The 13,400-nt window shown below is 41.8% G+C and overlaps 1 protein-coding gene across 1 annotated transcript in view; it reads left to right on the top strand.

The window, feature by feature from the left end:
• The window catches only part of SGCD (sarcoglycan delta), a gene marked incomplete at its 3' end in the record, with an annotated part of 771,422 nt that overhangs the window by 477,247 nt on the left and 280,775 nt on the right, over window positions 1–13,400 (top strand). The window contains exon 3 of the mRNA XM_080672659.1: window positions 3,138–3,326. Within this exon, the coding sequence (XP_080528785.1) occupies window positions 3,138–3,326 (189 nt within the window). The remainder of the gene's footprint in view (window positions 1–3,137; window positions 3,327–13,400) is intronic.

Genomic DNA, 13,400 nt, shown 5'->3' with positions numbered 1-13,400 from the left:
AGTCAATAAATGTGTCGGGCAACATCAGTGGTTTCTAGGAGTCCAAGGGATCTGCAGAGGTGCCTTAAGAGTGGCTCATCCCTCATCCTTGCTCTCTTGCTGTTTTATGTGCTAGATTAGAGTTTGTTTCAAGATTTTTGTCTCAAAATGGTTGTACTGTGGGGGGGAAAAGAAGGCCCTTTTTTATTTTTTATTTTTAGAAAAGTTGTTCCAAATGCTTGAAATGACCTGGAAAGCTTTTTAACAGTTCTAATTCCATAATAGAGCTCAGAATTTGAATTTGTTCGAAGTTTCTTTTGAATCCTGCTGCATTGAAAAACATTATTCTACACCAGTGGTAAGCAACCTTGTCTACACTTTAGGATCATTTAGGAACTTTTAAAAATGCTGACACCTAGGTCCTACCATTGTGCCTGTTATTTAATTGACCTGAGCATAGAGATTTTGATTAGCTCCTCAGAGGTCTCTGATGGGCATCAGGATTGAGAACCCATAGTGGAAATAATCACTGAATTCTGATAAGTTCTAACAACCTGTGTATGAAAAAAAAAATGTAAAAGTGTGCTATCCCTCTCCTCAGTCTTTTATAGATATTTACTGAACATGGCATTTCTGTTTTATAGCTAAGCTATGTAATTCTCTCATTGGTTGGGGTGAGTGTCAGAGGAAAGACAGCTGGTGTGGTGGGATACCTCTAGCTTCTGGACACTCATGTGTGAAGAATTCCTTGCTGTTCATCATACACACAAGAATCAGGGACTGTTATTCTTGTCCTTATCCTGCCACATACCCTGTAGCCATGTACAAGTGGGTCAGCTTCTCTAGTCTTAAACCAGCTTATTTATAAAATTAGTTGATTGGAATCAAAAGAACATTTCAGATATGATTCCAAGATTCTGTGATCATTTCCTTAGTTTACAGAATATAAGTTCATAGAAAATCAAGGCTTAATTTCCTTCAGACTGATATGGCATTTTTTTTCTCTTCTAATTGAACTTTGTAAAAGAGCCAGTAAGTGATGACTTTGTGTTCCTATGTTGTTGCAATACAGCCCTGACCTAGAGAATTGTAAGGAGCTGAGTTACTAAATAGAGATTTTCGTGCAGCATGAACCTCACAGCTGAGTTGGGAAACCATTGCTTTGGGAGCCTCCAGTGGAAGTTTGCAAAGATACAAATAAGAACTTCCCTGGTGTTTGGCTTCAACTTTTGTGTACCCCCAAACAGCAGTGGATGTCACAGTGGACGGGAAATCATTCATTCATTCATCATTTATACATTTATTTCTTCACTTATTCATTCCAGGCACATGTATTTAAACATATCCTCATAATAGGGCCTGGTTTCAGTGTTAGGGTCATGTTCAGAAGTGAGACAGACGTCATGGAGACCTCTAGTGACTCTAAGTAAAAATTTGCTTGGTTTTTCAAGTGGAATGCCTCAAGGCCTTGAGTTCTCGGAGGTGTGGGGGGGTGATTTTACACATCCATTTTAATGATTATCTGAAAACCATAAAGTAATCATATTCTGAACTATCTGGAAAATGACCTAATAACCAAGGATTTGATTTTGGGGCCCACACTTTGTCACCATGGTCACTCTGGTACCACATGCCACTAATTTAATTGTGGTTGAATAAGATGAAAATAAACAGGCGGGTCTTATTCTTAGGGAATGAAGAGTGCCTACCTGAGGACTAAATGGAGTAATAATCCCCAAATAAAGGTTTGTGGTAATTTGAACGGAGAAACTCAGTAGAGGCCCTGTTGTCACATGGTTCATGGCCAAAGAGGGATGATGTGCTCATCAGATGCTGTGCTGAAGTCCGTGGTACCACACTATGCACTTTAGTTTTAGCAAATCACCTTCCTTTATATTAGTCAGTTCTTTCCCATTTTGAATGATACATGTTGGTAGCTTTGTTTGGATTTAATTTTAAATTTTGGTTTGGTTTTATAATTTTATGGAAGTGATCATTTTACTCAGATTTGTGTTGGTACCTAATTAGTTGTGCTAGTATAAAGATAATTTGTGTTAACAGCAGGGATTTGGGAAAGCATTCTTACTTTAAAGGAAGTTGGCATATTACTTACTATTGGCAAATATTGTTCTGACTTATCTCACTCTACTGTGACCACTGTTTAACTAGTTCATTTCTTCCATTAGCCTGCAAGCTCCTGGAAGACATGTTTACACTTTATTTGACTTTGAACTTCCTTTGTATTTATTAAATAAATGAGTTGATTGATACGGATTAGAATTGTCTGACTCATAAAGACTAAATTTAATGGTAGTGAGTCCTCTGTCAAGGGAAGAATGTAAGCACAGACTATTACATATTGTTAAATACTTCTGGGTCAGGTGAGGTTTAATCTGAGTGCCCATCAATACTCCTTTGAATTTTGGAATAGAGGGATGATCAAAATTGTTACTTTTGCCACTGACTTTCTGGCAATTAAGAATGATTGCATTTGAGCCCTAGCTGGTCTGGCTCAGTGGATAGTGTCGGCTGGGTCCTGGGTTTGATTCCAGTCAAGGACACATGCCAGGATTTCAGACTTAATCCTCAATAGGGGCTGTGCTGGAGGCAGCTGATTGATGATTCTTTTTCATCATTGATGTTTCTATCTCTCCCTCTCCCTTCCTCTCTGAAATCAATAAAAAATATTAAAAAAAAAGAATGATTGCATTTTAGGTCATTATCTCCCAAATAAATTGCCTGAATGTTATTATCATAGCACTGCAGTAAACTGCTGGGGTTATTTCATTTCCTCAGACGAATTCCAAATTTACCCCTACGACTTTAATAGATCTTGAGTGTCTCCCTCACAAAGATGTTGGATTCTAAGAGACCTTTGGCAATGGCTTCCTGGGGTCCCTTCCCTCCCAGGATACGTGTGAATGTGGAAGTCTACACACATCATGAGAGATGGCTGCGTGAACGGAGAGGGCTGAAGCAAATGTCCAGAGGAGCCACTTTTGTCCAGAGGAAGCCGACTTTTAGAGTGTCCAGAGGGTGGAAATGTACGGACAGCAGCCAGCCATATCTCTCCATCAGTTGATTTTTTTTCCTTTCCCCCCCTCCCCCGCTCTCAGCAGTTTAATGTGAGTGCTGCTCTCCCGCTTCGTTTATTTCAGATGCCTCAGGAACAGTACACACACCACCGGAGCACCATGCCCAGCTCCGAGGGGCCACAGGTGTACAAAGTGGGGATTTACGGCTGGCGGAAAAGATGCCTGTATTTCTTTGTCCTGCTGCTGATGATTTTAATACTGGTGAACTTGGCCATGACCATCTGGATTCTCAAAGTCATGAACTTCACAATCGTAAGTAAAACCACACAAATTTCTTTACCTCTCCTTGTGGGGAAGGGACCTGTGGGGCGAGGAGGAACATAGAAAAGCGGCGATCGTAGGATTCAAAATGCTCGGCAACCTGGTGGCTTGGTTAAAAAAAAAAAATCTGTTCAAATGACATGGGAGGATGGACTTCTATCTCCTGCCAGTTCCTCGGGGGCTGGTTATCTAGTTTAGAGGCATCGCCTTCTTTACGGCCCCCTGTATGCGTTTGTTCATTCTGATAACTATTCTGTTTCCTGTAGTTTACAAGCACTTTGAGTAAATGATGCAGGAGGAAATATGGGATAAATTCAAAGTGTTAAGTTTTCCCTAATTTTAGTAATGATTATGAAAGGATTTGTGAGGTAGAGGGTTGAAACATCAGGAGGAAATTAGACTTTGGGGATTATCTAAGAATTTTAAGAGTTTGTACCTGGTAGCCCATTACTATGGTTAATCAGGAGTCTCCTTGATTTTTCGGGAGGGCGTTCTCTTTGCCACCACTGGATGAGAGGAAATAAGAGGAACAGAGCCATGTTTCATTTTTTAAGAATTTAATGTTGCTGAAACCGGTTTGGCTCAGTGGATAGAGCGTCGGCCTGTGGACCGAAGGGTCCCGGGTTCGATTCCAGTCAAGGGCATGTACCTTGGTTGCGGGCACATCCCCAGTGGGAGGTGTGCAGGAGGCAGCTGATCGATGTTTCTCTCTCATCGATGTTTCTGACTCTCTGTCCCTCTCCCTTCCTCTCTCTGTAAAATATCAATAAAATATGTTTTTTTTTAAAAAAAAGAATTTAATGTTTATCCTGCTTTTAAGGAAATTTTGCTGTCGGTACTTAGGGCCACTCTACTGATTGAATGTTCACTTGTTGAAGTTCAAATTAAAAGTAAGTCTTGGCAAAATTATTTCTGAAGTTATTCTGAGGTGGTGTGTTTTTGTGTTTTTTTTCCTAGAGATTTCCTGGCCTTTCTAGCAAGATAAGTAATGTATTAGTAAGGGCGTAGAGGGCACCAATCGGCTGCCGTTAGAATCCTTGCTTGTGATGTCAAAAGTCTAATTAGATTGGCAAAATAAATAAATAAATAAATAAATCTCGTTTGATAAAGCAAAGTGGCCATAACACAATGAACAGTCAGGTTTTCATGTGACATTCCCAAATAGGAGAGTGGATATTGGCCTTTTCTGATCGATCAAGGTCCTTTTTATCCTTAACATGCTATGGGTGGTCACGCTCCCTGGCCTGGGCAGTAACTTCTGCTTAAGCTGCTTTTCCTGTCCTCCCTGCCTCACAAAACCTTTCCTGGGGCCCCTCAGCTCCTTTTCTGCATCTGTTATTATACTTATCGCTCCGGATAATAATTTTTGCATGTGTTTCTCAGGCAGACTGAACTTTGAGAAGAGCAAGGGCTGCATTTTTCTCTGGGTGCCTTTATTCATCACTAATGGAAGGGTTGCATGGTGCTTAATTAGGACTTAATTAGGACCCCATAAACCAAGGTCAGAGACACTGCTTCAGGCATCAGAATGGTTTACTCTAATGCTGGTCGTTAAAGCTAGGAAACTATCTGATAAAAAGAGTTACCTTGATTTTACACATTTCTTTCTTGAGGAGAAAAATATAGTTCAATTTATTGAAAAATAAAGTCTTTGGTATTGCAACATGAAGTTTGGAAGAGGATACGGGTCAGTGTCCATGGGATTGTAGGAGTTCAAGGTAATCTGCTCTGGACTAGGGGAGCACATTAGCTTCTGTTTCTGAGTCAGACATGGTAGACACTTTTTGAACTTGGACTTTCTTTATAGTCAAAGAGAATTCAGAGAAGGGTTTTAAGCAGACAAGAGAGATGCGATCAGATTTGTGGTCTAGATGCTTGCTCGGGGGAAGATGCAATATAATGGGGAAATTTTCTCAGAGTTTAGGGCTCTGAAGACCAAATCCTGGGTCCACTTGTTCTTAAGTCTTTGTGCCCATAATTGCCAATTGTTGATGTTCATGTTCTGTGGTGTTTTGATTTTGAGGTTTACAAACTTGTAAAATGGAAAAGCTTCTGAATTGCCATATTAAATAAGGGAAGCCTAAAGGTTGGGTAGGAGAATGGACAATAAAGATTCAAAAGACATTTAAAGGGATGGCATTTACACATCTGACCATGTACGGGTTGGAGGTAGGAGCTGAGGTATTGGAAGACATTCTGGAATTCTCCCAGGTTGTGGCTGGTGAGATGGTTGGGTCATGGGACCCAAAAAAATAGGATAGAATGCCTTACCTTCCCACTGGAGCTGCGCTGAAACTCCTATACACCCTGAACTCCCTATTTGGGGCTATTTTTGTTATTTTTACCTAGTTTGGCATGAAGTTAATTTATAGAACCTGAAAGGCTTAGTAGTGAGTGTGGTGAATATGAACTTAAACGCTGATAAATGTGATATTATACTAATGTGGCTTCTGAAGTGTGTTTAATCTGGCCAGCCTAATAATGAGAGGTCCATGTAAATGTAAATTGAGTGACAATTCATCCTGAGAGTGTGTGAACTTAGGGAGTAATACAACATTAAAGTAATAATCTGTATGAAATAGGCTATTTCCCATAGTTAAGGAAATTGATTGCCAAAGTTGAGAGTTCTTAGAGCTTTACCAAACCAAGTACTTACTGGGGTGAGAATGATGCCGTTATTAGCCATAATTGGTGCTTTATAACAGTAATGCATTTGTGCAAATAGAGCTGAATTGTCAGAAAATTGATCTTTCCCTGAAACTTCAGAGCATATGTTCCCATCCATCACAGTGTAAAACATATTCTTTTAGAATTATAATTCTATTCCACAAATAATCATTTCCTGACAGTGAAGATCTTAAAAATGAAGGAGGTATTAACCAGTGTTACACTGGAGCATGTGGGGGTGAAAGAGCAAAGGAAAACAATGAGATGACCGTCCAGCGTTTTTGGGAGGGATTTTAAAGAATTGCCAATAGGAAAGAGTGATCATTCTGTACATCTGGAGTATTCAATAATTCGGGACTTGGGAAAGCTCACTCTATAATCAAACCCTCTGAGTAACAACAAACCAATAGAATGATGTCATCTGACCGTATTCGTGAGGACTTGGCAATGTACCCAAGACTGGATATCTAGAATGTTCTGTCGTCAGGCTTGCATTCCGTGCCATCCCCAAGGATGTATGCTGGAAGAGTCCTTCCGTTATAACCGTCTGGACAAACATCCAACCAAGTTTTCTTTGTCCCAGATGTAAGTCAGAAGAAAAATGAGGTTGTTCTCCTCTGCTCTTAACAGGATATTGTGGTGTTCATTTCGAGGCAGGAGAGCAAGGTTACACTTTTCTGCTCAGTTTTCCCCCATGTCGGGGAGTGTGCAGTTTACTTATATTGTAAACACCCATAAGTCGGCCCATCCTAGTTCATCTCAGCCTGTGCTGTACAGAGGAACTAATAATTATTTCGTGTCTGTTCTGTGCTGGTCACTGTGCTTGGCATTTAAAATATCTCATTTAAATGTCAAAACAACTCTACAGATCAGGGATTATTATCTCCATGGTAGTAAAAGGAAACACAGGGCTCAGAGCAGTGGTTGACTTCCTGAAAGATACACAGCGAGTAAGTAAAAGAACTGGTGCTTGGCTTGAAAGCCCAAGCCTTCCCACCACACTGCACCCCTCCCCCTAATTGCCACAATGATCTGGCTCCTTACCTAAGCTCTGAAGCTGGCAAAATCATCCGTTGTCTTTGTTGCCCACCTGTGTCATCCAATCACAAATGTCTTTCCCACCTGAGGAATCCACGGACATTTCCTGCCTAGAGTAGTTTCCTGGTAGCTCTGAATGTTCAGTCCTTATCTCACTGCTCCTTGCCTCGTAGCTGATGATTTCTGTCTTTCCACTGTCTCCACCTTCTTTTATCACCTTGTTGTATTAACATGAACATTTAATATAAACTTAATATTAATATCTGGGTCGTAGGCTGGTGGGATAACTGTCAGCTAGTCCACGATAAGCATTTATAGCAGCCTCTGACGCAGAGGAAGACTCAAAAGTTGGCAACAGAAAGTCACCAGCCAGCCTACACCACAGCGAAGTGGTTAAGGGCTCAGACTCCGGAGACAGATGTTCTAGCTACAAACTTGCTTTCTGCTACTTTGGCAAGTTTCTCAACCTCTCTGTGCTGCAATCTCCTGGGAGTAATAGCAATACCTACCTATTCATAGGATGGATGTACAATGTAACTGAGGTAATGAATGCAAAGTGCTTAGAATGGAGCTTGGCACATAGTAGGTGCTTTCTGTGGAGTATTTGCTACCATCATTGTCATCAGTTATTGAAGGCTCATTTTGTGTCAGGCACTATGCTATTGCAATTAATAAGCATTATCAAACCTAATCCTTATGCAGATAGGCACTGTTATGATACCAACTTCACAAGGCAGGAGAGAGGCTCAGCGACTTGATTTGAGATCTCACAGCTCTAACATGGTACATTAGAGATTTGAATCTCAGCAGTCTGATTCCGGAGCCTGGTCTTTTAGCCAGTTTGATAAATTGTGGGCAGTGCAGAACGCCCTAGCATGAGTGTCAGGGAGCCATGAACTACATCACCTTGTTCCTCTGGGGCTCAGTATAGAAATGAATGCGTTGACCTAGGTGCCCTTTAATACTGTAAGGCATCTTCCTGTTAGAACACTATGGTTTAGTCTTTGGGGCTCTGCCTTGACCGAGTGAGAGAGCTCACTCTGTGAAGGGCTTCTGCTTCTGTCAATGCATTCTGGCAGCCCAGTCCAAAGAACTTGACCTCAAAGACCTCCCCAAATACTATAGTATTGATCATCCATATCATCATTTAGTACAAGTGGTTAATAAGTAGCAAAACTTGAAAGGCGTGGGAACTATCAATAGTTGGCGTGATCTTTTAGCCCAGTGAGTGTGGAATCATTTGTTGTAGATGAAATAGGAACCTGAGCAGTCACCTCATTGGAAATCCTCATTTTGCCCAGGACTGAAGCAAAGTAGATAGATATCAAGGTTGCTTGACCCAACGTCAGCACCCCAACCATCCTGGGAACTTCTCAGGAGCAGGCATTGTGTTCTCTTCACTTTGTAGCCCCAACCTAGTGCCTGGTATTCGGGTGGCTTTCCGTGTGTGTGTCCGTTGCCTTTGTGCAGACCACATACATCAAATAATGGATGTCAAGTATCTGGTCCGTGTCAGATACATGGTAGTTCCTCAGTAAAGTGTAGCTATCTATACATGTATTTCATAGATCTGCTAACTTCTATTCCTCTTTCCTTCATCAAAATGACAAAATTCAAACCATTGAACTTGTGGTTATGTAAAAAGTGAATGTCCACTTGTTTAAGAAAAGCTTCTACAGAACTTATTTTATAATTTTCCATATAATCCTCATAAAAAGCCACCAGGTACACACATTTTACAGATGGGGAAGCAGAGGCTTTGAGAAGTGCAGCCACTCACCCAAGGCCACGCTGCCAGGAGCCATGAAACTGGGATCCAGTCACAGGGAGTTTGACCCCAGAGCCCAGGCTCTTGATCAGAACACCACGCTGCCCGTTTTCCAAGTGTGATTTTTCATGAAGACAAATTGGATTTGTTCAGTGCAGTGTCAAAGACATGATTTATTTACCCTGCAGTGAGATGAAGATCCGCTGAGGGTCAGAGGAAGGCATTCTAATACTTGTAAATTGGACACATTGTAAAACAGTAAAAGCCAGAGGGAATGTCCAGTGTGTTCCATAGCTCCAGACAGTTACCCAGTGTCTGTTTGGGGAAGGCTCAAGGTATTGTGACCCCGTCAAACTAACTCAAGTAGAGGGGAGTGAGATTACCCATGCCGAGGCAGGGGAGAGGGCTGTCATGGGAGCATAGGGCATGGAAGCCTGGGATTTGGAGCAGTCAGGAACCAAGGCTCCTTGGGGATGTCCACCGTCCGGCTTTCCTGGACCACAAGGCATTAATCTTGCCCTGGAACATTCTTTTCTGCTTAAAGGCCAGGTTGCCTATACCCTCGCTGTGCTACCGATGAACTCCCTGTGTTTACTCAGGTTTTCTTCTTCCTTTCAACTTCAGCGTACATCTAGCTGCCTTTGACCTTCCCTGAATAATGACCTTTCCATTTCAGTTCTCACCTCTAGTGGTCCCAGTCTCCTGTTACCCAGGTGCATTGGTCCACATCACATTGTAGCTTGCTTGACTGACCACAGACCCAGTGAGAGGCCATTAGCTGCAGCCTGGGAGGATGACGCCATATGGTTCTAAGAGTCCTGCTCCTCGAGCAGCCAGCCAAGACTTCCCTCCCAGTAAAGAGGTCACTCGCAAGTAGCATCCACAGACTCACTCGCAAATAGTGTCCACATTTGATTTTCTATAAACATTGTCCTTTTTAAGCTTTTCTGTTCTCATTTATTCTCCAAAGTCCCCCCAGTTTAGCTGACATTTTGTTTTGCTGTACCTGGTGCCATGCAGTGGTAGTGGGGCGGGGAGCGAGGGGCATATGTAGTCCTGCATTTCTTTGCCTGGCAGCTTCTCCTAGGCATCTGTGAGTTCCAGAAGACAGTCACTTTATACTAGTCACGATTGAATCCACAGCTTTAAGCACCTTGCTTATTAGCATACAGTAGATACTTAGAGTGTTTATTGAATAAATGAATGACAAAAAATGTGAATCAATATGTGTGAAGATGGACTCATAGAGCTTTATATTGCTCTTAAAATGAAGTATTAGTGGATTTATTAGGGTAGGCAGGTCATAAATGAGGTGAGGGCTTGAATTTGATTATGAAAAGGGATTTTTAATATAGATACTCCCTCCTGTGTATCAACTACATGCTACATGTTAATGATATGAGAAAAGAAAGGTAATAGTGGAGTGTGAAATAGCATGGAAGCAGGAGACATCATCTCCGTTAATACAGATTTGCTTAGCAAATGAGAGAAAATGATATTATTGGCTTTAGTTGTACTTTTTCTTTAATGCAGTTAATGAATATATTGTGTGTGAGAGTAGCATCCACTTCGGCCCAGATGCTGGCTTCACTTGGGAGCGTGACAAGGCCTCCCATATTGAGAACATCATGGTTCCATCCCTCAGAGCTTTGACTCCTGTGGTTGCTTCTCATCCATTAGCTCATATTCATCAACCTGAAAAATCACCACAATGGTATTTTTTAAAACATCATGAAAATTGCAGGAAAACAAAAGACAGAAAATGATTCTGTTCCATGAGCAGTCCTGGGATAGCGCTCTGCAATGTCCAGTTTAGTTTGAAGCTCACTGTGTTTTATACCTTTGCATGAATGCAAATCATTAAGGATGATTTTGGTCATTGTTATTGCTGCAAAATGCTGTACACCATGCTTGCCACACATTTATACAATCTATTGGACAAATTTGCTTCAATTCAGTCAGTATTTCTTAAGCACACTATTTGTGCAGTACTCTGTGTTTGGTGTGGACACTAAAGATTATAATAAAGAAAATCCTATTCTTTAATAGATCATAATTGCTAGGAAGAAAAAATACATGTGTAATTTTAATGTGTTCCAAAAATGACAAATATTTTAAGGGAGTATGAAGAAGAAATCAGCCAAACCTAGAAGGCCCTGGAAGACTTCTTAAGTTGAGTCTGAAAGGATGGATAGGCCTTGTGAGTGGTGTTTAGAGCAAAGAAGGCACCATGATTGCAGCCTGAGAGTGGTGATTTAAACTTGGTCACAGAGCCTCAGACACTGTGGTTCCAGTATTGAGAGCCCAGGGCCCTGGGGAGACAGGAAGGAGGCAGGGGGGGGGGAGGAAGGGAGCTGACACTGGTCAAGTCAAACAGGATGCAAATTATACTCTTGAGAGGTCACCCTGGGAAGCTGAAGATCCAATTATAAACAAATTACTGTGCAACCCCAGCCTGTCATCTGGATCATATTCCTGACCTTTGCCACTATTACAGTTTTCATGCACTCAGAATTCTTTTTATGCATCTAGAATTGAGAAAAATAAAGAATGTCAGAAAATCTCCCTGGAAGTACTGCTGTCTTCATACATCACACATAGCCGCTCACTCATGGAATTTTAAGGTCTAATCGGTCATGCTGTGGCTGTGAACTCTGAACAACTCTCAGAAATTGGAAGTTGTGACCACGTTTTGGGGATCCGTTTCCTCTGAGGCATTAAGCTGTCATAGGAGAGAATTTCCAAATCCCAAGGGTCACATTATCATGAGGGTCAGTCCTTCCACAGCAGCTGGGGGATTATGCAGGCTGTAGAAAGAAACCCAGGAAATAAGAGGAGGTTTCAGGTCAGTTGGGTGGCCTGAGAATCATCAGTTAGGATTTCTAAGTCAAGTTGGCTTTGTAAATTCTTGGTCTAGAACTGCACTGTCCAATATGAAATTGAAAGTGAATAATGTAAAAATGTAGTGCCTCTGTCACACCAGCCACATCACACACATTCAGCAGCTACCTGAGCAGGCACAACACATTTCCATCATTGCACAAAGTTCTCGGTTATCAGGCAGGTCTAGACTCTCCTGACCCATCTCTTAGCTAGGTCTTAAAGGGCGTGCTATGCTCTTGAACAAAGACGTTTTTCATTCCTCTCCATATTGCAATTTCTGCCTTTCCTTTCTGTGCTCCAGACAGTTTTTAAGACCCGGAACCATGGGATTAAGGTAGGAAAGCAAATAAAATAACTCAATTTAACAGAAAGAGGAGAATAAAGTTTCTTATCATCTGATGAACAGATGGTCCAAATAACATATGTGAGACTATGAATGATTTTTCGTCTTGCCCATGAGGAGCAAGGTGGAAGTTTGTTGTGTGAAGAGTTGTACTGAGGGGGAGGAGGGTCAGGGTCCATTTCTGAGTCTTATTCTACCGATATGTAACATAGGCAGTTTGGAACAGCTCAAATAGTTTCTATGTCTAATTGTTTCATCTTTCCATACTCTTCAACTCGGAGTAAGATTGAATCACATTTTTCTCTAGAAGTTTATTTGTGTATGTTTGTTTGCTTGCACTATATTTAATTAGACAAAAATCCAAGATGCTAAGTGCCAGAAAATACATCTGATGGTGCCTTTTTTAATTTTTATCTCTTCAGTTATTTAATGAATAACCCATCTCATTATCTAGTGCTACACAATACACCACCCCGGAAATCAGTGGCTTCATAGAACAGCAGTAATTTGCTTTGCTCAGGAATCTCCACTTCAGGCAGAGCTCAGTGGGCTTCTCTGAGCCCCCTGAGGTCTCTCTAGTCCTTGAGCTGTGGTGACTCCAAGGCTAAGGTTGTCTCAGCAGCAGGAGCTGGAGTCATCTCGAGGAGTGTTTACTTACATGTGTGGGTGGTTGATGCTGGCGGTGAGCTGGGACCTCAGCAAGACAGAACACCTACACAGGCCCCTTCATGGGCCAATTTGGGCTTCCTGTCTGCATGGTAGCTGGGCTCCGGAATGTGTTGCACTTAAGCAGTGGACATCCATCACGCTGTTATGACCCAGACTCAGAAGTCGGGTGGCCTCATTTCCATTTTACTCTGCTGGTCAAGGCACACACAGAATCCTGTCTGGATTCACAAGGATGGCACTTAAACTTCACCTGTGCATGGGGACGTGGAAGTTTCTAGAGAAGCATGTAGGATGGGCAATGGCCGGTGTAGCTCAGTTGGTTGGCATTGTCCCATGCATGGAAAGGTTGCCAGTTTGATTCCTGATCAGGGCACATGCTAGGGTTTTGGGCTTGATTCCTGGTAGGGGGTGTGCAGGAGGCAGCTGATCACACATTAATGTTTCTCTCTTTCCCTCTGCCTTCTTCTCTCTCTGAAAATCAATAAAAATTCTTTAAAAAAAAAAAAAAAGAATGTAGGATGGGAAATTATAGTGGGTCAAATGGTGGCCCCCTAAAAGATAAATCCTTGGCTTTAATCCTCTTAATCCCTGGAACCTGTGCATGTTGCCATATATGCCTTATCTAAATTTAGGATCTTGAGGTGAGGAAATCATCCTGCATTATCTAGTTGGGCCCTAAGTCCAATGACAACTGTTT

This window comes from Plecotus auritus, assembly GCF_963455305.1.
Source record: "Plecotus auritus genome assembly, chromosome: 6".
Taxonomy (NCBI): Eukaryota; Metazoa; Chordata; class Mammalia; order Chiroptera; family Vespertilionidae; genus Plecotus; species Plecotus auritus.
This window is presented reverse-complemented; position numbering and strand designations above follow the sequence as displayed.